Source organism: Rhipicephalus sanguineus, chromosome 6 (genome assembly GCF_013339695.2).
Source record: "Rhipicephalus sanguineus isolate Rsan-2018 chromosome 6, BIME_Rsan_1.4, whole genome shotgun sequence".
NCBI lineage: Eukaryota > Metazoa > Arthropoda > Arachnida > Ixodida > Ixodidae > Rhipicephalus > Rhipicephalus sanguineus.
Window position 1 is genome coordinate 130,393,195 of NC_051181.1, and position 21,238 is coordinate 130,414,432.

At 49.0% G+C, this 21,238-nt stretch overlaps 1 protein-coding gene and 1 non-coding gene across 7 annotated transcripts in view; both read right to left on the reverse strand.

The window, feature by feature from the left end:
- Positions 1 to 21,238, reverse strand: part of LOC119396408 (adult-specific rigid cuticular protein 15.5) — a 180,302-nt gene that overhangs the window by 41,580 nt on the left and 117,484 nt on the right. For all 6 annotated transcript variants that reach the window (XM_037663617.2, XM_037663616.2, XM_049417081.1 and 3 more), the window contains exons 2-3: positions 14,097 to 14,225; positions 9,431 to 9,693 (exon numbers count right to left, since the gene is read on the reverse strand). In XM_037663617.2, coding sequence (XP_037519545.1) covers positions 9,431 to 9,693; positions 14,097 to 14,225 — 392 coding nt within the window. The remainder of the gene's footprint in view (positions 1 to 9,430; positions 9,694 to 14,096; positions 14,226 to 21,238) is intronic.
- Positions 19,750 to 19,821, reverse strand: Trnae-cuc (transfer RNA glutamic acid (anticodon CUC)). Its single transcript has one exon. It is a non-coding gene; the product is annotated as a tRNA-Glu (tRNA).

Below are 21,238 nucleotides of genomic sequence, written 5' to 3' on the forward strand. Positions count from 1 at the left end.
CTGGCTTTAATTTTTTTTTCCTAAACATAGGGACAGCTTACCGCTCTCCCATATAGTAGAGTATACGGAACTCTATATGGCTTGTATTTTTAAAGACACATTCATACCTTGTGCACGCCTGGGTGATACCACCTCAATACAGCGCCCTGCCATAGTGGAGTGGCTAGTACTCCGATTCGTTTACGTTTTCTTCTAAGCACATTTACGCATGTTTATTGCCTGTCTGTTAAGGCGAAAGCCTTAGATGCCTCATCAAACGCGAAAGGTGATCGGCGTCCCGCGTCGGCGTCAACACGACTGATGCAAAACTCATGATCACGTGATGACGTCACAGATCGTCAAAGTGAACTCTAAGTGAACTAGCCACCCAAGATCACATCTTGTGGGGATGTGGAAAGAGTAACCCCCCCTCCCAAATCGCTCCTGCCAGGTCCCTCAAAATTTACGTGGGACGAACTCACCAGGTCATCGTTTCCTGGGCTGAAATAGTCGCTTCCCGTGTGGAGCCACCCTGAGGCGTAGGATTACAGTCAAATAAAGTTGATACCACCACCACCAGCACCTTCATTGCACTTCATTGCTGCAAAGCAGGGCAAGCTGCATACAGCAACTACTGTATAGTAGAGTACACAATACTTTAACCCCCCCCCCTTTTTTTTTCCTACGTAAGCGATCCTCTTTGGAGTCTTCTAAGTGATACGTAAGCTACAGTTTTATCGTAAGAAGTGTATTGTTAAGACCTTCCCTGGAACTTCGTTTTCGGACGGCAGTGGCCTATCCTTCTGCAGCGAATGAAGGAAGGAAATTTTTGAGGGCGCTTTTCTTTGTCTGACACAACCATAGGTCGGCAAGCTCACTCATGAGTCGACTCACTCAGACTCGTATCGAGCCGCGAGTCTGAGTCTGGATGAGTCCGGGTAAGTAATGTTTTAGTGAGTTTGAGTCCGAATGAGGTCGGTTGATACAAATTTTAGTGAGTCCGTTTGAGGAAAGTTTTGGTGAGTCTGAGTGAGCCCTAGGCACAAAATATATTTCTTAAGTGAATCTGAGTGAGCTCCAAGTTTTTTTGTTTTTTTTTTTCGCCGACCTATGGTGATAACTACTCAACTTCAGCATTACTATTAGCCTTATGACGGCTCACGTCGGTACTTCTATTCACAGATACTTAAACGCACTAGCATTCATACGCCAGCTCAATATTTATTGATCAGAGGCGTGCCGACCCCCCCTCCCCCACCCCCGCTAAATTTTTCAAAGGAAGTTCTTCATAAAAATATCTCGTGTGAATAATATCTTTCAATAAAAATGTCCTTACTGGATTGCAATCACTGATAACTCGTATGTGAAGGTAAGAGACCAAAGTGCATATCGCAGAGCACCGATTATGCGACATATTGGCGTTTAAGTGCGTTGACATCCTGATCTAACAAGCTAATTATACGCTAACGGACTCGTGAGTCGACTCACTCAGACTACGATCGAGCCGTGAGTCCGAGCGAGTAATATTTAGGTGAGTCTGAGTGCGAGTGCGTCCGGTTGAGAAAAAATTGAGTGAGGCTGACTGCGAGTGAGTCCGGTGGAGGAAAATTTTGGTGAATCTGAGTCCGAGTGAGCCCTAAGGGCAAAATATATTCCGTGAGTGAGTCTGAGTGAGCTCCCCATTTTTTTGCGGACCTATGGACACAACCTTAACGAAAGCCATCAGATAATGAGGCCAAGGAAGGTGTAGGAGAGGTTAATTGTACTTTTTTAGGTGTGTTGTAGTAATTGTGACATTGATGCGAAGAAAGTAAAGGGGACGAAAAGACAACTTGCCGCCGGCAGGGACCGAAGCTGCGACCTTCGGCGAAGCTGCTTACAGCTAGCCAACGCGCTCTCAGGGGAAGGGCAGAACGGAATTTTGGCCGGCTCGCGACAGTATGCCGATAAAATGTACAAAGATAAAAACAATTAAAGCCAGTTCCACGACTGTGAAATATGAGTAAGCAGCGGCCACTTCCTGGCGAACGCAAATTGAATTCTTTCATCTTTCTCGATCTTCTTTCTTTCATGTTTCTTTCTTTATCTCTTTCCACAAACTTTTTTTTCTCCTTTCTTCCTTTTCTTTTTTGATCACTTTCTATATTGCCCTCTCTCCTCCTTTCTCTCCCCTTACCCTCACATCATTCGTCGTCACTCTCACTTCTCCTTCACACTCCTTGCTATGCTCTACTGTACATGACTATACTATGGTTTACCCTCTCCCCTTCCTTTCCTTCCCCCTCACCCTCACTTCCTTTTCCCACCCCCTTGCTATACTATACTATCCATGCCAAGCTACACTAGGAGCCGCTTGGAACATACCCGCTTTCCGTGGCGCATACCCTCCGAGTTTTCTGTCTATGACACCGGGCTTCATCACCATCACCAACCTGATTGCACCCACTGCAGATCAAAGGCCTCTGCAATGTTCCGCCAATCAACCCAGTACTGTACTTGCTGCTGCCACGTTATACCCGCAAACTTTTTAATATCACCTACCCACCTAACTTTCCAATTAACCAATTAACCCTAGGCCCTCAGTCCCCAGTGGCCACGAAGCAATTGACCACGGCGACACAGGCCTCACCTCGAGCTTCAAAGCTCCGCCGTTAAAATGGAGACGGTGAAGTGGGTCGCGACGTGGGAGCCGCCTGCGTCAACGTAAAGGTTGATCTTCAGGACCCAAATAAAGCTCGTCATATCACAGTGGCGGTGCTTGCCTCGAGGTAGTGTGGTTGGTGTGGTGGTGCTGTTGCGCAATGACGCAGACAATTGCGACACAGCGGAGAATTAAGGCGAGACGCCGAGACGGCACTGCGCGTTCACGCCGGAGAAAGAAAGCTGTCAAAGCGGAGAGGGGTGGGCAGCAGCAACGCAGATACAGACAGCGAAAGCGGGATCGTGCAAAAAGCGGAGAGTGCGTCGAAAAGAGTATAGGAGTCGGAGGAAGAACCGTCACCGTCCGCAGTCGCTCATGCCGGAGCAACGAGCGGGTAGGCGTCAACAGCAGAAATAAGAATACAGCTTTGTCGGTTATAATGTTGCGGCCCCACGAAATTTCGTTTCCATACTCGTGGACAACCTTTATTGGCAATAGACACTTTTAGGTGAGCGTTTACGATCCGCTCCGGTCAGACCTGTGCGTATGCTGGCGATTTACACAGAAACGCGTTGAAGGAACAGTAGTGCGCGTGCGCAGAACCATCGTGCAAGCAGCGGAACGTAGAACTCACCTCTCGTTCCGTAATGAAGTCAATTAAGCAAAGCGTGAAGGTGCGTCCGCTTGGTTTCGCCGTCGGTTTGCAGCCAAGCTGACCGCACGTATCGACAAGACGCGCTTGTCAAAAACGCGAAACGTATGCAGTTCACTGCGCTGGCTCGGGCAGCTATCTGTGCGGAGCGCGGCCTAAGCGACCCTCTGATAAAACTGTAGCGAAATCTGCAGAGCCAAATCGCGCGTATGTTACCGCTAATCAACGTAGTCACACAACTGAATCCCTATTTTCTGCGTGAGATATATAGAAAAAAATAGTCACATTTTTTTTTTTCTACAAGAAGCTCCTTGAGACAGGAAGCAGCCCACACCAGTGAGATATTTGTATTTGTTTTACTTTATGCGGTTGCCACATTGCGTTTTTGCTCGCGTGAGAAAGTCGCGCCTTGCACCCGTACCTCTAACGCCAAGCGGCTTCTTCGTCGAAATGCGGCGCTGATTGCGAGCAGACATCACTTTCCACAGCGGTACGAAACGCGAGCCAAACCGGACTACTTAGCATAGCTAAACATGCGCAGAAGCTCCGCTCATGTAGCTTTCTCTTCATTGTCAAGAAAAGTTGTCCGCGATTATAGCGTTCGTCAGAGTCTGGGGCGGCCTAACGAACGGCCCATTCCGCGATCATCGAAAAGTGTGTTTTCCAGAATGACGCTGCTGCCCTATCTGCGGGTGCGTCTCAGTGCCGGCTCACTGCACGCAACTTATTTTTCATACGTACAAACATCACATCGATCGACGGTCGCAACGATGATTGCTCGTTTCACGCGCGGTCTCGCATGACGCGGCGGACTCGTGCCGACTTCACAGCGACAACGGGACGTCCGGCGCAGGCACGACGCTAATTTATGCCGCTCCTTTGGACATCCTATCTCTCACCTCGCTGATACGACGCGCCGACCAACTGCCGCAATAAAACAGCCTCGATCGATTGCTTTCTCGTTATTTAGCTTGCGTACTCTGTCGTTTGTGTTTTTGTTTCTGTGTTTTTGTCTTTCGCGCTTGTCAAGAGTGGCGTCGCGAAGACGGGATGCGGCACGGGGCCATCGTTAAAAGGGCCCCGCGGCATCTGTCCGCACTGACGACGGAAAAGCAGCGCAGTATATACGTGTTGTGCGCGCGGTTCGCATCAAAGCAGCAGCAGCAGTAACAGCAACGGTAGTACATTCGACCGACCGGTACGCGCGCGTGCGACGGGTCTCTCTTCGCGTCGTCCCGTCTTCTCGTGTTCCGGATGTCTCGAACGTGCCAGTGACGCGTACGACTCTAGAACCGTTTTTTTCTTGGGGTGCATCGCGGCTCCTCGGGACGGCGTTGAAAAGAGGAGACAAGTAATAAGTTATAACGAGGGTAGACAGTATATATACTGCGTCCCACTGAAGTCACCGTCGAAGAGACAGAAGTCGTCGAAGTCGCTTCCGGGTTTCGTGAGGGGACTCGCCATGGGATCCGCGGTCTTGCCACATGGGGACAGTTCTACGTCGTCGGAATGCATGACTCATGCAGCGTGGCCACACTCTTCTTTCTTTAACTTTCTTTGGGCACGCTTGGTTGGTCTTACAGACCCTTGTTTGTTTCTGTGTGTACTCATTTACGCCATACATCCTTGCGGCGCGGACCACAAATAAGGCGCGAGTCAACGCGAAGTGTCAGCACGGCCCGGCGTGTTTTCACGGCGCCGTCCCAATAACGGGAACTCTGAAGTGACGTAAAGTGGGCGTGGCAACTGTCACGTGACCTTAGAAGCCACGTATGGTATCATCTTGATACGTTTAGGATGGGATACAGGCCGTATATGTACACGTTTTGTGATTATTAGTGCAGCCAAAAGGAGGGGAATGTTCAGGTTTACCTATTTTGTTTTCAACCTACATACCGTAGCAGCTTAGAGGATATATCGTTTTCACTGTCACACGCGAGGGTGTGGGTTCGATTCCCGGCCACGGCGGCCGCATTTCGATGGGGTGACAGATAGAAACGGCCGTGTACAGAGCATCGAGGGCAAAATTAGTCCGAAGACATATGGAGAAGCGCTCGTGCTGTCTCCTTCTTGTCTCCTGTTTCTCGTTCTTTTTAGCGCCCTATTTTATAATGCCTTTACCAACCCGCCCGACGATCCATCTTTCTAACACACAGGAAAGCCGCAAATAATTCCGGAGACGCTGAAATTAAAATTTTACTTGTTTTCAGGAGCTACAGTCTATGGGATGGCGTAGGTGTTGCAGCGTATTCTTCTGCGCCATGCGATGACGTCACATTGTGATCTGCGACGTCATCTGCGATCATGCTCGCGATACTTCTTGTACCGTTCGTGTTCACGACGCCGACGGTAACTTTACGCGTTTCCTGAGGCGTCTAAAGAATTCGCCTTAATGATGTGACGTGCAGGTTAAACACGACTATTTACGCAATATATACTCGTGGACGAGATCGCCACTGTCCAGCCACCACAGGCACAGCGCTTTCCTCTTCGTCATCAGTGCAGCCACGCTGCGGTGGCTGTTCCGATCTACTATAGTAATCGAAACACTAGCACACAAACGGAAGCGACACAAGAATAATGTTAAGTATAACAGTCATAGACTTAAGCGCTCGCGCTTTAGCCGTGGCAATGCTGTATCGACAAGTTCAATAATCGCCTGTCTTGTATATAGGCTAATACCTGTATGATTAATCAACCCGAGTGGAACCCGACAACCTCGGAGCTCGGTTACAGATCTCTTCAGCGCGGAAAACCGGTCGGAATAAGACCTCACCACAGAACACCACTGTGCTTAGAAACTATAGCCTCCATCAACAGTGCTTATATATCATATCAATGCACATGACCCGAACAGTACATCATGTGCACTGCGGGATGCCGCGGGCCTGCAGCTCCCGGTATCTTCGGAGCCCTGATTCTTCGCATAGCGCCGGAACAACTTACTCGGCGTGTCAGTACGGACGCTGCAGTCGTAACAAATGCAAACGAGATTGGTTCACTATCGCGCAAACGCGCAGCCTAGCTGCATCGAGCTATTTGAAAAATGCGATAACGTTAACTCGAAAAAAAAAAAAAACATATCACTGCGCCACTAATGCGCTGCCGTAGAGCATATGCTCACAGGAGACTATCGCTTACATGTCGGCACTCATAGACCATAGATGTATGAGCAGTGGTCTATAAGTTAACCCGTCAGCCTGCATATGAGAACATTCTAAAAGGTTGCTTGCTTGGTTTATGGGGTACAACGTCTCAAAGCCACTCGGGCCATGAGAGGCGCCGTAGTGGAGGGACTCCGGGTAATTTCGACCGCCTTCGTTTCTTTAGTGTGCACTCACATCGCAGAGTACAAAGGCTTAAGTCCGCCATTTCGACTCCATCGAAATTCGAACGCTGAGAGCCGGGATCGGAACCGGCGTCTTTCGGGTCAGCAGCCCAGCACCGTAACCGCTGATCCACAGCGGCGGTCATTTCGAAAGGCGCCGATGTTTACTTCCAAGAAGACAACATAAATAACGACCCGGTTCTTGCAGTTGCGTTGACCGAAAGGCAACGGCTTATAAGACCCACAGCTCGAGGCTCTTTCAGGATGACGTGAAATATTTGAGCGAGGAAGCCTCACGGCATTTTCGTGTAACAGGGCCACGCGAAACGAAACCGTACGACGTCGTGCCCAACAGTCACTTTACCCGCGAGCTTTCGCCTTGTATATTAGGTAGTAAACAAAAAAACACAGCCTTCTTGCATCCGCGCAGCGCGGAAATATGGTTTTACAAGAAGAGCAGGCATCAATTTGCTCATCCCACTCGATTATGCACTGCGGTGTGCCGTATAATTAGCAATATGGATCGGGCCATCTCGAAGCTGGGTTTATACCAATCTATACACACCGTTGCAAGGCGGAAGGAATTTCAACTCTGTTATTTAGCCGTTAAAGTTAAGCGTGACTTTTCTTTCCTTTTATTTTTATTTCGCTTAGTCATGACGCCATCATTTCGCCCGCATTCCTGTCGACTTCGTGTCGTCGGCGCGTGAACTGGCTCGCGAAAATATAAAAAAGTAAGTCGACGAGACGTAGCGAGAGGAGAGACCTCGAAAACAAAACCAGCAATGACTTCCTTTCTTTGCTTTCTCTTTTTTTTTCTTTTTGTCAAGCGCGCACCTTCGCTATGGGACTGAGATTATGCAACGCCCGTCGGCGGATGCAAAGCCCCCGAGATGGATCACTTCCGTCCGTGCTTTTCTTTCTTCTCAGGTGCAACAACTCCGCGAGCACGAAGCCGACAGTTGGTTTATTATATGTAGAACGAGTGAAGGTGCCATCACCATCGGTATACGCACGGATAATTGCGCAATCAATTTTCTCCTAGGCCTGGAAGCACTTTCATCAACTCCACAGGCAACATCAACTGCACAGGCAACAACACCTGTTGTGTCCGGAAACCTATTGAAATACGATATAAAACAAACAGGTGAAACGAAACACGAGAATCGACACCTCCGACTCGACAAACTCTACACGCTTCGCGAAGACTCCAAGGTTTAAGTCTGGCTACACAATGTGTGGGCTCGTTCCCACAATGGTCGTGGATGGATGGGCGCGCAATTAACGGCCGCTAATTTTCCCTGCCACGGTGTGTTAGTGGGGTTAGGCCACCAAGCTCACAACAGGCGGCGTAATTTGCCATTTCCTCTGCTTGTCCTAACTAGGATTGCATAACCAGAATTTGTTGTAAACAGATGAATAGCATGACCACTATGATATACAGTTGCGTGTGTAATCGTGGTGCCCGATAAGCGGTCGTGGAAGTGAACTTTTGATATCTTTTCTTGATCTGGCGCTGGGAGGAGATAGCCCAGGAGATAGAAACGTAGGAGGAGAGGTTAACAGTGGTTGTGTCCGATTCACAACCCGAAAGGGAAAGAGAATAATAGAATATAAATAAAAACATGAAATTGAGAAAAGTAGAAAGAAAGACAAGCTAATTCGAACATAACAAACAATAACACGAGTAACGGTTCACAAATATGTCATAGCTTCAGTTGCATATGCTGCAGACGCGGAATGTTCATTGCTGATCACAAACAGTCACTAAGGACTGGTTGGCTTCAAGCACCCCAACAACGCACTTGCAGATTTCTATAGCTATACGATGTATGATGACGTACACTACCAAAATCTTGCTCCTAATGATAGACCTTTGTCATTTGACAGGCCTTCGGTGTTCGTGCTAGTAGCAGTAACGGTTGTGTTAGCAGTGATGGTGATGAGATATTGATAATGACCGTGAGGAAATGCGGAGGGATAGCGGCGATGATTGTGGAAGGAGTGTCCTATTTTAGTTTTTAGAAAGCCGTGTTTGCCTGCGTGGCTATGGCGTACAGCAAGGTTCTGGAGGAAGAAGAGGAGAAACCGAGAAAACGGGAAAGGCAAGGGGGCTATTTAAAACGAAAAATTCTGTGTTCTACCCTACATTAGGAGAGAGGGGTAGAGGGAGGTTCGGAGAGAGAGAAAGAAACAAAGGCACAGAGTACAGACACACAATTATGGTGGGCCACCGTGGTCACCAAGTGTCAATGAGTAGTATCGTGCACATCTGTATCACAACAAACACCAATGCATAATAATAATATCTGGCGTTTTACGTCCCAAAACCACGATGTGATTATGACAGACGCCGTAGTGGAGGGCTCCGGAAATTTTGACCATCTGGTGTACTTTAACGGGCACCTAAATCTAAGTACACGGGCCTCTACCATTTCGCCTCCATCGAAATGTGACCGCCGCGGCCAGGACCGAACCCGCGACCTTCGGGTCAGCAGCCGAGCACCGTAACCGCTATACCACCGCGGCGGACCAAACACCAATGCAGGCTACGGCCGCTTCAGCAAGTCGGAGGTGATTATGAAACCAGAAACAGTGGGTTTCTTCGCCCTCATTCGTAGACATTCTGAAATAGTTTCCTCTGATATTGGCCAAACCCTCTCTGAGGCTATTGGTCAAAGTCTTTCCTCCGATATTGGTCTTTGGCTATAGAGCGAGCTATAATACAATCGCGAGCGATCGCCTCTGTAGATTACCGTGAGGACCTCCACACAGGACACGTTTAAGGAAAGAAGGAGACAGGCTGCCTTTGGTTGTACGCATCTCTCACCTGAAGACGACGTTGGCGGGATTGAGGCTGGCCGTGCCGGGCTCGTTGGTGAGCACCTCGGCGCGGAATCCCCGTTCGTCGGCCACGTAGTTGACCCGTCGGCTGCGGCCGTCGGCCGTCCGCAGGGTGTAGAAGCCCGTCACGCGGCCCGTCACGTCCGCCGTCTCGGAGCGGCCGTGCGAGGAGCCGTCCCGCGGATCGGTCGCCGTGTAGCTGAACGAGTAGGGACGCCGAGGAGCAGCGACGGCCACGGGCGCTTCCTCCTGTTTTCGAAGGGGGCAAGGACAAAGTGCGCGGGCACACAGTGCACGCGTTTCAATGAAAGATCACAGCAGTCGCCATTGAAAGAAAAAAACATCTTAATAGAATAATTGTTAGGGTTTTACATCCCAAAACCGCGATATGATCATGAGGGACGCCGTAGTTGAGGGCTCCGGAAATTTGAACCACCTGGGGTTCTTTAAGGTGCACCTAAATCTAAGCACACGGGCCTATAGCGATTCGTCTCCATCGAAGTGCGGCCGCCACGGCAGGGATTCGATCCCGCGACCTTCGGGTCAGCAGTCGAGCACCATAACCACTAGACCACCTTCGCGGGTAATTGAAAAAGAAAAAGGTTAAACACCGCTAAAGAGCCCCAACTACCTCTGAAAATACAAAGAACGAGCGTGTTATTCTTTCCTGGCGTATCTCGTTATTTCGGCACATTTCGTGACGCCGGCAGTCTGTTCACTTGACGTCGTGAGGAAATAAGCTCTCGATCGGTCCTTATATGAAGGATATCTGTTGTGAATTGTCTCCTACCCTGCTTTGCCATGCGGTCGCACGCTCGCTCTGCCTTGTCTTGCATGACTATCGTGCGCGATCAACTGATTTCACTTTGTTTTGTGCGTTTTCGAATGCGCAAGTGGAGGTAACTGCGTACAGCCGAAAAGCGCGAAATCCCGATAGTGTCAACGCTTAGTGCCGACGTTTTCCACGTGTTTTATGAAAAATTAAGTGGCGAGGAGGAGCTAGAGCCTGTAGGAAGGGTAGTGAAGGTGAGAAAGAAGCCACTCTCTTGAAAGAGTGGCCGTGTAACTTGCGCTAAAATCAGGGTATATTTTAGAGAGCTGTACTACATTGCTACGAATGCGTTATTGCAGTCCTTACGAACAACAAACCTACACGAACGACTTTAGCACTGACCAGTGTCGCCTTGTGCTGTGCTAAGCGGTGACCGAGTTTGCATGTGGTCTGTTTCTATTTTCCTTTCGTTGCGATCTTTCTAGTCCCATCCTTCACTATCCTGTGTAGGGCAGACAACCTGATATTTGTTCTGGTTAACCTCCCCATTTTTCGTTTATTTCGTCTCTCTCTCTCTCTCCATCTTCAATGTAGGACTGATATACCCATAACTTGGGCTAAAAAAACGTTGTATGTCTGTAGTGTTTGTGATAATGCGCAACGCACACCCTTCCAAGTGTGTCGTGGTTACAGTAGACACGTGATTACATTTACACAGTGCAAATGGGCTTGAAAAGAAAAGGATACTGACATAGGAACAAAAAGCGACTATTTGAGCATAGCGACGCCTTATATTACCAAGTGCACAGGCGCATTTGGGAGGATGCAGCAACCGACAATTATCCAAGTATATTTTTGAACGTCGCTAGAGGGGCGACGTCTTCGTATATGCTTTCAGAGTGCTATGACAACATCTCAGGGTAGAGTAAAGAAGCACTGCAGCTGCACTCTGACCACAAGTGGGCTATGATTGGCCATAAAGCTTTATTCAATCGAATTGGTCAAGTAGTAGAATGGAGGAGAATCGTTGAAGAATCGGAAGGTCCTTACGGGATCAGCTATGTATAGGGAACAACCCCCCTATAGCTACAACGAGAACAAGAGTGAAGCTGGGCGAGTTGGTTTATCTTGAAATTTTGCGGCTGGATGAGGAGTAACAGGGCATTGCGTAGCACAGCAGAACACAGAATGCGGTTCGCTATTGCACGGACGAAGAGCGAATGCATGATGAAACGAGACTTAGGACAGGGCATATAGGGAGCTCTGTGTTCAATCTGAACGAATACACTTTAGATCCGGCCTACGGCTTTCACTTAAGGCTTTTTCATGCGTCACCATGACGTCATCACCTACTCCCTTCAACATTCCGCGTGTACGTATCTTAGATTGCACATCATTTCGAAAGACGACAAACGTATTCGACGAATCGTTCTAGGTTGTGTTTCATTCGGTGGGAGTAAGCGCTTCGCTTTTCTTATCGGGCAGTTGGACTACACTTGGGAGGTTCGGGACCGCACGACGGGTGTTGCCGGCGGCTGCGACGGCGGCAGTGGTGAGGGAGGCGGACCGCAGGTCACACCATCTCTGACGGGCAGGACAGAATCTGTAGGTCGCTCGGTGTCCCTGGCCACAGTTGGCGCAGCGGATCCGTTGCCGGTCGCAGTGAACGGCGGGGTGAGGTCCGCCGCATCGCGCGCAGCGCAGGTTGAACGGGCAGTGCCTGGCGACGTGGCCCACCCTGTGGCACTCGAAGCATTGCGGCACTTCGGGCCTGTACTCCTCCACTTCGCGGTCGACCGCGTCCAGCGTGACGTACCGCGGTCGCTCCTCGTGGGGCATGAACACGAGCACGACCTTGTCCGTCGGCTGCGTGTTGTCCTGAGACGACGAGGCGCCGTCCCGCACGCGCGCCTTGACGCGTCGAGCCTGGACGACGCCCTGCGAACTGAGCTGATCGGCGACCTCTTCGTCCGTGTACCATTTGGTGACGTCACGAATGATACCCACGTTCTGCTGGTCGCTCCTGGGCACCTGGACGTCGACAGCGAGACCGCAGAGAGTCTGGGCCTTCAGCAGTCTCCTGGCGGCGCTTGCCGAGTTGACTTCGACGAGGAGACCGCCGCGCGCCGTTAGCCGAGAGCTGATCATCCCGGGGCCCACGACGTCGCACGTGGCCTTGTGGAAACCGTCCACCGTGAAGGACTCGATGCTCTGACCAGACTTTGGCTGCACGAGCATCAGAAGTCCTCTCAGCGGGCGGCTATCCTGACTGGTTAAGGGAGGACCGTCTAACGATGCTGGTGGTGTCGAAGATGAAGTATCATTTGTCAATTGACCCTTGTGCCGGCCCGTAGCGTCTCTGAATAGTGAAGCTTCTCCGCTGCTGCTGCGTTTAGCCACGAAACTTTGTCGGTGGACTTGATCGTAGCTGTTGTAGATGTACGGCAAGTAAGGCTCGGCGAATTCCTGACGACTGATTTCTTTGGTCGTGGCACCGGTGCCCTGAGAATCTCGGCCCTCGGACTCATCGTCACACCTTTCAGGGTGGTGGACTGCACTCTTTGGTCGAAACAGCGACATCGGTCGGCCTTCAACGTAGTCTTAGCGCGGGACACAAATTCTATCCAGAGGCGCAGTTACACGGAGGCAGGAACTAATGATACACCGTTGAATCTTTGGTAAGCGTACACGCACTGCATCGCTGTTGCATTTCACTGGACGTTCAGGGTTACGAGTTTGCCAGACGTCCCTTGCACTGCCGGATATGACCTAATCTGCGTTGCGACGTTTTCTGCAACCAACTCACTGCATTCAAGAAGAGAGGAAAACTCACTAACTTATAGGGTGGCTAGGAACAGCCGACTTCAGCTCAATGCGACGTCAACTAATCAGCTGGTCGAGCATTGTTCGCTGAAAGGCATAACGTAAGAATTACGGACAGCTTTATGTTGCTAGTGGGCAGTTTGTCAAAGCCTCCATTTGAATGTCTAACCTCACTGCCAATCGAATCGTATGTCAGTCAGTAATGCCAACTAGCCCTTGATTTTTAGTGCCTGCAGAGCACTACCAGCCACTTCCGATCCGTTGAAACCTCCGATAAGCATAACGTATAACATTAGTTCCTGCAAATTAATCATTAACAAATTTCAGGCCTTCTTAATTGCACACGCACGAATGTGCGATCGCGTTTCGGGAGAAGGGTGCCTGAATAATCTGAGAAGAATGGCAAAGGCTGGTACACCATATCTCTAGTCGGTCACGGTGAGGTGGGTAAAAGGATGGCAGAATAATGCGGAGTAATATTAGAAGTGATGATATAGCCGTGCAGATCGCCTAAGTGTAGTGCATCTTATGCACGTTATGCGCACAAGGTTTGATGGCGGGATTGTGTTTAAGTGGCGCAGTTCATAAAAGGCTCACAAAACCACTGTATCTTTTGTCACTACATTTTTGGGTCCGCAACAAAACGCGGTCCCACAAACATGTTGCACACGGACACACTACTCGAGCAGCTAGCTGCTTTCTGAGAAAGAAATAGCGGTTAAATGTTGGCAGGAAAACAATTGCGTAAGTTGACCACATAGGCACCTTTCTCAGGTCAAGCTACTAAAACGATGTAAAACATGATATGAGAGAGTATGAAGTCATCGGTGAAGCCTCTTGCGAACACGTGATGACCATGCGGGGACCCAGTGAGGATGTCCGCATAAACAATTCTCTCTTCCGCCAACCCTCCAAAAAACAGCAAGAACCATATTTACGCTATATATGCGCGACACTGTGCGTTACAATTCCTTTTTGAAGACCTACTATACAGCGCATTGTGAAAAAAAAAAAAAAACATTGGCTAATTAAGAAGCCATTGATCCAGTCGATTTACCTGGGCGTCTTGTATTTGCTCCGGTGGCAGTATCTCGTCCATGTGGGCTGCCAGCTCCGCCGCGCCAGGAAAAGCGAGGTTCCCAGATATTAGGCCCAGCAGCACTGTCATGGTCGCAGCCTTCTCAGCCTGCAGAATAAGAAAGAAACCGTATTCGGTAATCTTTTAACCGCAGAAACAAAGGAGTCATATATGGCATGTGTCGAGCAGCTTCATGACGGCGTATTTCGAAGGTTCACGACACAACCCGATTACGCATTAGCAACAATAACGCATTAGCACCATGTCCCGAGAAGGATGGCGCGCCGCGGTGGCGGCCATGGCCTTTCCGCGGCGTCGCCTCAAACAGCGACGTTGATTAAAAAATGGCGCTCGGCTCGTCCAATGGCGAGTGAAGGATCATTCCGTCGTGAAAAAAAAAAACTGACTCGGTTACCTCCTTCCCAACTTCACAACGAATTTCACAAGCACCTCGACTGCTCAACCGATGGTCGCAGGATCGAATGCCGACCGCGGCGGCCGCGTTTCGATGGAGGCGAAATGCTAGAGGCCTGTGTACTGTGCGATGTCACTGCACGTTAAAGAACACCAGATGATCGAAATTTCCGGAGCCCTCCCCTACAGCGTCTCTCATAATTATAGCGCGGTTTTGGGACATAAAACCCCCACAATCTTAACTTCACGAGCATTCGGTCGCATTCGATCACCCGCGTTTTTCTCTTCAGTGCTCCAGTAGCTCTCGGTCACGTGTGCCGCGATACCGTTTCACTGTCTCGCTCGTGGCGCATGGGCGTTGCCTTCACTTAAATATTACTGATCCCTTATCGACACGGCTGACTGTGCCGTCCATCGCTCTCGTGTTTTCACGAAACTGCGCAAACCAATTCTTCGCCATTTCGTCGTTTTTGATGACAAGGAAGAGGATACAAAAACGGAAATAGGACGGATGCTAGCCAGTTTGACAAAATATTGTTGCGAGGCGGAATCAGGCACAAATGTGGTTTATGCAAAGATGAATGCAGAAGGAACAAGCTGACAACTCTGAACATGGTGACGGAGGCACTAGCAAGCATCCACACGTCTTCTACATCGTCTCTTGTCTGCTATAGTTATAGCCTTCCTCGCGACACCGGTGGTGCACGTGGCGTCGGCGGTGTATTGTGGTTACGCGGCGGTGTATTGTGGTGTCACTGCGGTGTAGTGCGGTGACGGGCCGCAATAGCCTGCGCCGGCACGCGCGTTTAGGGTTTCAAGTGGGGGACATGGATGGACAACATCGGATCTTGGCCATACAAATGACGGGTCCGGCTCTTCGGGAGCAATCTCAGACGTTACATACATCTGAAAGCATTCGCAGGCTTCGAAATAGACTTTCATAGCGCGGCAATATTTTCATTACCTCGGGGCGACCGATTTCTCACGAAGCAACAGGTTCCTAAAACGCATTTGATGACGAAATAGAAATAATTAGGGTGCGCTTGCTAAGATCATCGTCAATGTGCGAAATTCCTGCTTCTGTCAAGTCGCAGCCTGGGTCAATTGGTAGATATCGCTGAAGGAATAAACCACAGTCAAGAAGACGACAGACAAAGGAGAGAAGTGGCACACACAACGACTGGACTGCTGCTGTTGCAATTCCTAAACACAATTGGACTGGTATTCGGAAAACTTCTCTCAGATAAGAGCGTTTCCTGATTGGTATAGGCCGCCGCAGTGGTACTGTGGTTATGCTGCTGGGCTGCAGACCCGAAAGTAGAGAGTTCGATCCAGGCCACGGCAGTCGCATTTTGATGGAGGCGACATGCTAGAGGCCGGTGTACTGCGAGATTTCAGTTCAGTTAAAGAACCCCAGGTGGTCGAAATTTCCGGAGCCTTCATCTACGGCGTGCCTCATAATAGTATCGTAGTTATGGCGCGTAAAACCCCAGACATTACTATTACGGCTGGCACTCGGGCACTCACCACTCCTGAGAGCTATTATGTGTGATAATGAAAACAGCCGATCACGGACAGCACTAATATAAGATAACATTCGTGAAGTTATTAGGCGTAAACTACAGTGTTACCGATTCCTAATACCCGGTACTGAAGGTTATTAAGCGCGAGCTTTGTTAAAGCTTTAGCTTTATTCTGTTGAACACGCCGCCGGCAGAATCGTCGCTCATGCTGTGAAGAGTCGTAAACCATCTCGTTTTTTTTTCTTTTACTTGCATGAAATATCACTCACCCAACAAACCCTATTAACTGACGTGCGATGACTCAGTGAGTTACGAGACCTTGGTCCGCTCACCAGCGGAGGCTCGCTCTTAGTTCGGCGACAGCCTTCTATTCTTGCTTTTTCTGCAGTGCCTTTGACAGCGTGGAGAAAAAGCTGGCGAGTCGACTTGCCATTCAAATTGCTTTTAGCATTCTCGCGCGCACAGCAAGAGCTAAGCGAGCATTCTTAAGCCGTGAGACGAGCTGGGAAATGACGGTCTGTTGCCCACGTGACCTTCATGCCAGATAAAGAGAGCAAACAAAAAACAAGGAGGCATTTACTTGGCGAGACAAAGAAGGGTCCGTAAAATATGGCCACTCCAACGCTCATCAACGCCTTCGGGAACTTCCGGCTTCACTGCAGTGCACTGCTCGTGGTTCTCGCAAGGGCCTCAAGCCTTCCGCTTCAACCACACCTTCCCCCCTCTTCTTTTTTTCTTATACTCCCCACGTTACCCGTCACCCGACGAGACTCGCTCCCACTGCTTCCGAAGGGCGAAGCAAAAAAGAACCAAATGCTAAACGCGGTCGCTCCAAAGATGGAAAGAGCGCGCCAACACTGCCAAGTGTCAGCTCGCTGGCCGCGAAAGCGCCGACGTGGAGAGTGGCTCGTTATGACATATGGAGCGAAGCTGCGAGCCTTTTCACATTACTACCCGCCACGGTGGTCTAGTGGTTATGGTGCTCGACTGCTGACCCGAAGGTCGCGGTATCGAAATCCGGCCGCGGCGGCCGCATTTCGATGGAGGCAGAATGCTAGAGGCCCGTGCACATAGATTTAGGTGCACGTTAAAGAACACCACATGGTCAAAATTTCCGGAGCCCTCCACTACGGCGTCCCTCACAATCGTATCGCTGTTTTGGGACGTAAAACTCCGACAATTATTATTATTTTCACATGGCTAAGGTTGTTTGCGGGGTACGTTGGTGCATATTAAGGGTACGATGATTCCAGCAAGATGACAACAACTACAAAAAAAAAGAACCCGATCACAAGTGCTGTTTATTGGGCTAGTTGGAATAGCGTACTGTATTACTGGACGCGTTTGATGAAGACAAGGACTCAGTGAGGCACATCGATTCACTGCAATGATCGTGGTTGCTCACCCTTCTTTCCAAGTTGGCGTCCAATCAGCCACCATAAAGATAGAAACACGCTAGAGACTATAGAGGCACGAGATATAATCGAAGAAGGGACCACTTGTGTCAGCTCACTGTCGGTTGCTATGTCGCAAAAGGAATTGTTTCTTAAATCGATGGTGCGGTATACCATAGGTCATGTGGTGCGAGTTGGCATGTATAAATGCATGCAGGATGCTTCAATAAACTTCAGCTAGCAGAGCTCTTCTGTTCGTGGTTTTCTGTGTTCATTATTGTGTCCTTGTCTTCATGCAGCGCGTCCAAAAATACTGTTACAAGCCGTGACAAACAAGCAGGAATGCTCCATCGAGTCGATGAAGACGACGATCCCAAGTCCCAAGATACATTGATCCCAAGTCTTCACGGCTGTATAGTGAGGGCTCCGAGCTAGGACTAACAGAGACGAAGAGGACGTCTGGGTGTGTTCTAATTGGCGCCATTAATTCTATAGCTATGTAATAGCCCCTCAAGAAGAATAATTTTTATTGAGGGAAGGGAAGGTGTTTAAGAGCTATATGGGTGAGACCCCATGTCCAAGGCTCCACTGGCTTGTGCCGCCAGCTGGACGTGGCCCAGAATCGCTAGTTGCACCTCCGGGTCCGAGCTATAGCGAGCAGTGCCTCCCATTGATCCAAATAGTTTTACGTTACATACTTATCATGTAAGGAATTCAGGTCATCTGGTTCTTTACGGCAACCCCACGAGATGTGGTAGAGGGTCGGTGGCGAGTCGCGACACCGTAGACAATAGAGCCCATACAATAACTTTACAAGCGATTCGTCCTATTTATACACCCCTAACTATCGCTCGAGCTTTCTTTCTCCGTTTTTTAAATCTCTGTTGGAATCATTTTAATTTAATTTTTTTACATTTGAATATTGATATTTTAATTTTTACCCCACTTTACGTAATCGATCACTCCCACTTTTCGAATTATTTATTTGACGTCCTGCGCGTTCCTGCTTTACAGGTATCGTCAGCCGCATACAGTTTTGGTAGGTGCCAATAATAAAGCGAGACGCGATGTACACGACCTTTCGATTTCCTTTCCATACCTTATCCCTTATCAAACTTTTCGTAGCACCTCGCTTGGTGAGGATGGCGAGCAGTTCCTCTGAGTGACGCGACCGACACTTGAAGCAATGATTATTTTGGATGGTTTTCAGTACGATCTCAACCACAGCGCATGACGTCACAGCTCCAGGCTAACAGTATATTTTTTTCTTCTTTTTCAGTTCAAGAGGGACCAGTCTCTTCCGAAGTAAAAAATGCACAAAGCCTCAACAGAGCTAATCGTGCTCGCATGAGAGGAACACACTGTAAGTGCTCGCGTAAATTTGAATAAGACAACAACAGCCTACAACTACTATTACTACTTCTACTACTACTACTGCTGCTGCTGCTGACGCTACTACTACTGCTACTAGCGCTGCTACTACTGACTACTACTACTATTGCTACTACTGCTACTGTTGCTGCTGACGCTACTACTACTGCTACTACTACTAGCGCTGCTACTACTTACTACTACTACTATTGCTACTACTGCTACGATTGTTGCTGACGCTACTACTAGCGCTGCTACTACTCACTATTACTACTACTACTACTACTACTACTACTACTACTACTATTACTACTACTACTACTACTACTACTACTACTACTACTACTACTACTACTACTACTATTACTACTACTATTACTACTGCTACTACTACTACTACTACTTCTACTACTACTACTACTACTACTACTACTGCTACTAAACGAATCCAACAGATAATGAGGCCAAGAAAAGCACAGGGTACATTCGTTGTTCTCTTTCAACTGTAGTGTGGTAATTATGACGTAAATTGAAATGAATTATAGTGGACGAAAAATCACCCTTTAGTCGGTGGGATCCGGACCCACAACCTTCGAATACTACTAATACTGCTACTGCTAATACACTATATACTAATGCTACCCGCTACTATTGTACAAAATGAAGTAAAAACAGGCACTCACGAAGTTGCTAGCATGGTGCCTACCACAAGTACAGACGTTGCTACAGATACAGGCACATTTATAAGCGTGCAAAAGCGAAATGCTATTTCTCCTGCCCGAGCGTCAGTTTACTGACCTCCATCCTCCCTACAATATTGAAGTGGTCATGTTAACGATGAAATAGATTTGGGAATATGCATGCAAGCCGTGGCTGCTAAAAAAAAAGAAAGCAAAAAAAAACATGCAGCCACGTGCGAAAAAAAAAATGTTCCGACACCGGGAATCGAACCCGGGCCTCCTGGGTGAGAGCCAGGTATCCTAACCACTAGACCATGCCGGAGATGCTTCGTCGCACTCAATCAACGCTTCTGGTCTTGCGTGAAACGCGATACGGAGTTCGGAAATATCGTGGAAAGCACTGCCACTGATAAGGACTCGAAGGGGACGCGAGTGCTTCAGCAGCTATCGTATAAGTGTCTTTCTCGGGCCGAGGAGCAGCGTTATCTCTTTCTCTTTTCTTCTTCTCCTTCTACCTTTTTTTTTTCTTTTCTTTAACACTCCTGTCGCCGCTGTCCTACCAGCTCTCAAGTTCTTCTAGCGATAACTGATTGTACAGAGTTATAGTGCTGTCGGCGGCGTAGTCAAGACTTAACATCGGGCAATACTTAAAAATAATTGCTGGGTTTTTACGTCCCAAACCCACCATACGATTATGAGAGACGCCGTAGTGGAGTGCTCCGGAAATTTCGACCGCCTGGGATTTTTTTAATGTACACATAAACCTAAGCACCGGGTAATTACGTCATTGATGAAATCATCTGACATTGAGCTGTGATGTCACTTCATCATTGCGGTGTTCGCGCGACAAAAAGAATAACAATAAACATGATTCTGCTATGGAAGACAAAGCTTTACTTAACCTCTTCTACGGAAATTTTGTAAACGGGCCATGATGAACTTCTCTGATTGAATTCAGCTACCGTACTAACTTGTGTACTGCCAGCACCGGTCAGTTATCCCCAGCTGGTGTTGGTTCAGTGACAGCTGCTGTCCTCCGTTGAGAGAGAGAGAGAGAAAAATAACTTTATTTATAAAGTCCAGCGAACTTGACTTGGGGTAGGCCTCAACCCCGGCCTAGGCATCGGCCGCGAGCCCTTGGGCTCGGGTTAAAAAATAATTTACGATATCGGCTTTCACTGTTTTGCGTACGTCGGCTATCGTTGCTAGAATATGGTTAGTTACGGCCGAATATTGGTAAATGTGGCGTATAGTTCTCGCGCCAGAACTTCGCGGCGAACCGGAAGAACTTTTTTCAGAGCTCCGTCGTTTCTTGTCTTCCTAAGTACGGAAATTCAGTGTTTTTTTTCCTGTTGTTCTTTTTTTTTTTTTCACACCGCATCTTCGCGGCCATATGCAACGCACGACGGTGGCACGCTGGCTCGCGCTCTACGGCTTTCCTCACACACACACAAAAAGCTAACTCTACACACAGACAAGCGAGGAGCAAGCGTGCCTTGCGCGTTGGGGGAGGCCGCGCATTCTGATGAATGCGAGGAGAAGGCCGGGAGGCGCATGTCCCACGTATTACGGCGGCATAAGCACACTGTGCACATCCATGCACACGCCGCGAAATGCAGATGGCCGCGTCTTCGTGCTCCGACGGTGACTCAGGCAAGTTCAGCGTCTGCTCTCACTGAACCAGACCGCTAGCGACAACGAGCGCGCCAGTCACCCACTGCCCGCCAAGATGCACAGCA